This window comes from Lissotriton vulgaris, chromosome 4_1 (assembly GCF_964263255.1).
Source record: "Lissotriton vulgaris chromosome 4_1, aLisVul1.2, whole genome shotgun sequence".
Taxonomy (NCBI): Eukaryota; Metazoa; Chordata; class Amphibia; order Caudata; family Salamandridae; genus Lissotriton; species Lissotriton vulgaris.
The window spans coordinates 523,407,471-523,409,527 of NC_141691.1; the positions used below are offsets into that span (position 1 = coordinate 523,407,471).

The 2,057-nt window shown below is 39.1% G+C and overlaps 1 protein-coding gene across 1 annotated transcript; it reads left to right on the plus strand.

Moving 5' to 3' along the window:
* The first annotated feature begins 306 nt into the window (after positions 1 to 306).
* LOC147721187 (olfactory receptor 5V1-like) lies at positions 307 to 1,306 on the plus strand. The gene is made up of 2 exons (XM_086967272.1): positions 307 to 727; positions 855 to 1,306. Exons 1-2 carry the CDS (start codon positions 307 to 309, stop codon positions 1,304 to 1,306), a joined length of 873 nt encoding a protein of 290 aa, XP_086823398.1.
* The last annotated feature ends 751 nt before the right edge of the window (positions 1,307 to 2,057 follow it).

Genomic DNA, 2,057 nt, shown 5'->3' on the forward strand with positions numbered 1-2,057 from the left:
CCAAACTATTGCGTCAGATATTTCCCACCATATCCCTTCCCTAGTGAATAAAATAGTGCAGCCTGAAGGATGTAATCTTAGTTAAGTTCGATGAGCCAACTGAGTTAACTGACATACATGAAAACAATGAGCAATAACAGGAAAGACCAGGACTTTGAAAGTGGTGTCCCAGTGAAAGTAAACCATCTGTTAATTGTAGCATTAGACGATTAGAAGTTTGGATGTTCGTTGGCTTTTCATATTTTTTAAATAATATCAGATTTTTTTTACTGTTTCTCTTTCCAGAGATAATTCAAGTATGGTTTAATGGAGATAAGTAATCACACCGTCAACAGTGAGTTTGTTATTCTAGGACTTTCTGACATCCCATATTTACAGATTCCTTTGTTCTTTATGTTTTTTTTAATTTACATTGGGGTCCTCCTGGGAAACTCTACTGTTATATGTGTGATATGCACTGAACCCCGCCTTCAGAAGCCCATGTACTTCTTTCTCGTCAATTTATCTTTTATGGAAATGTGTTGCATATCAGTAACAGTTCCCAAAATGCTACAGATGATTTTGACGCAAAGAAAAGGTATTTCCTTTTGTGCCTGCATCACTCAAATGTACTTTTTCCTGCTCTTCACCGTTGTGGAGTTGTATCTTCTCTCTGCCATGGCGTATGACAGGTACGTGGCGATATGTAACCCGTTGCGTTACACAGTCATCATGAACAAGAAGGTCTGTCTGGTGCTGGCTGTTGGCTGCTGGATTTTAGGATCCGTCGTACCTTTTATCCCACACCATCCTTTTATCACAATCAACTTTCTGTGGGACAAGAGAAATTAATCATTTTTTCTGTGATACCTCAGCATTAATGATGAAATCTTGTTCTGGGACTGCCCGTATGGAATTATTTACGTATACCATAGGTACAATATTTGCGTTCAGCCCCTTCCTATTGACGCTTACGTCCTATGTGTTTATCATCACCACCATACTGAAGATACGCTCCAGAGCTGGGAAACGCAAGGCCTTCGCCACCTGCTCCTCCCACCTCATGGTCGTAGTTTTGTTCTACTCATCCGTTCTGGGCATCTACCTGAAGCCAACTTCAAACTACTCCATGGACGAAAACAAGCTGGCGAGCATTGTGTATGTTAACGCTGTCCCTCTATTGAACCCAATCATCTATGGTTTACGAAACAAAGAAGTGAAAAAAGCCTTGGGGAATGCCTGCAGAAAACAGAACAGCTGCCTTTATTGTCAAACAGCGAGATTGAACCCACCATTTAGCTTCATTCAAAATTCAGCAAAGGGGTAATGATTCGAAATTTGAAAGAAACAGATAACATTCTTGTACGCTGATTTCCATAAAATATAAAGCATTTGCATCTTTGACTTTTTCACAATTTCACAGTTCATATGAGTTTACCAGACAGGCACCACATGACAAGTAAGAACGAAGGCATCGGACGCATTATAAAAATTGTGGTAATCACTCACCTCACGCATGTACCTCAATCTTAAAACTTTTTGCTAGCTCTATCTTTGTTCTCACACTACGACATAGTGCTTCCCATGTGTGCTCCAGAGCAGTTTTAACACTTCTTCTGATGTGGCCAACCAGTTCTGTGTCTCCCCTGATAACTTTTATCCCATGATCCCTTGACTCCAACCCACCTCCAATGGAATATGCTCAGGTTTCTTAGTGTATTTACATGTATTAAGTAGTGAAATATCTCTGCCCTAACTCACTCTCTTTTACTATTCTAAACTATACAGAATTAAGTGATTGCATCCCAATTCAGAATATACTAGGGCAGACTCTGCAAAATCTTGGAATCTATTTATTAAAAATGCCTATTACCTCTATTTGCTGAATACAAACTTGTGAACTACAGTCAATATTCCCACTAAAGCCAATTATATATATATGTTGGTGCACAAATACCACTCATTCTAGTTCCAGCTCACGATTCCCAGGCGTTTAGTACTAACTTGTCAAACTGTTCAGAAAATAAAATTGTTCAATACAACGGCGGATAACAAAGTACTTCATGAAAAACACATCA

Excerpts from the sequence above, each read along its gene's own strand:
- LOC147721187 (XM_086967272.1), top strand. The coding sequence starts at position 307 with ATGGAGATAAGTAATCACACCGTCAACAGTGAGTTTGTTATTCTAGGA. Across the intron at positions 728-854 it reads CATCATGAACAAGAAGGTCT|CATTAATGATGAAATCTTGT; the intron begins GTCTGGTGCTGG and ends GTGATACCTCAG.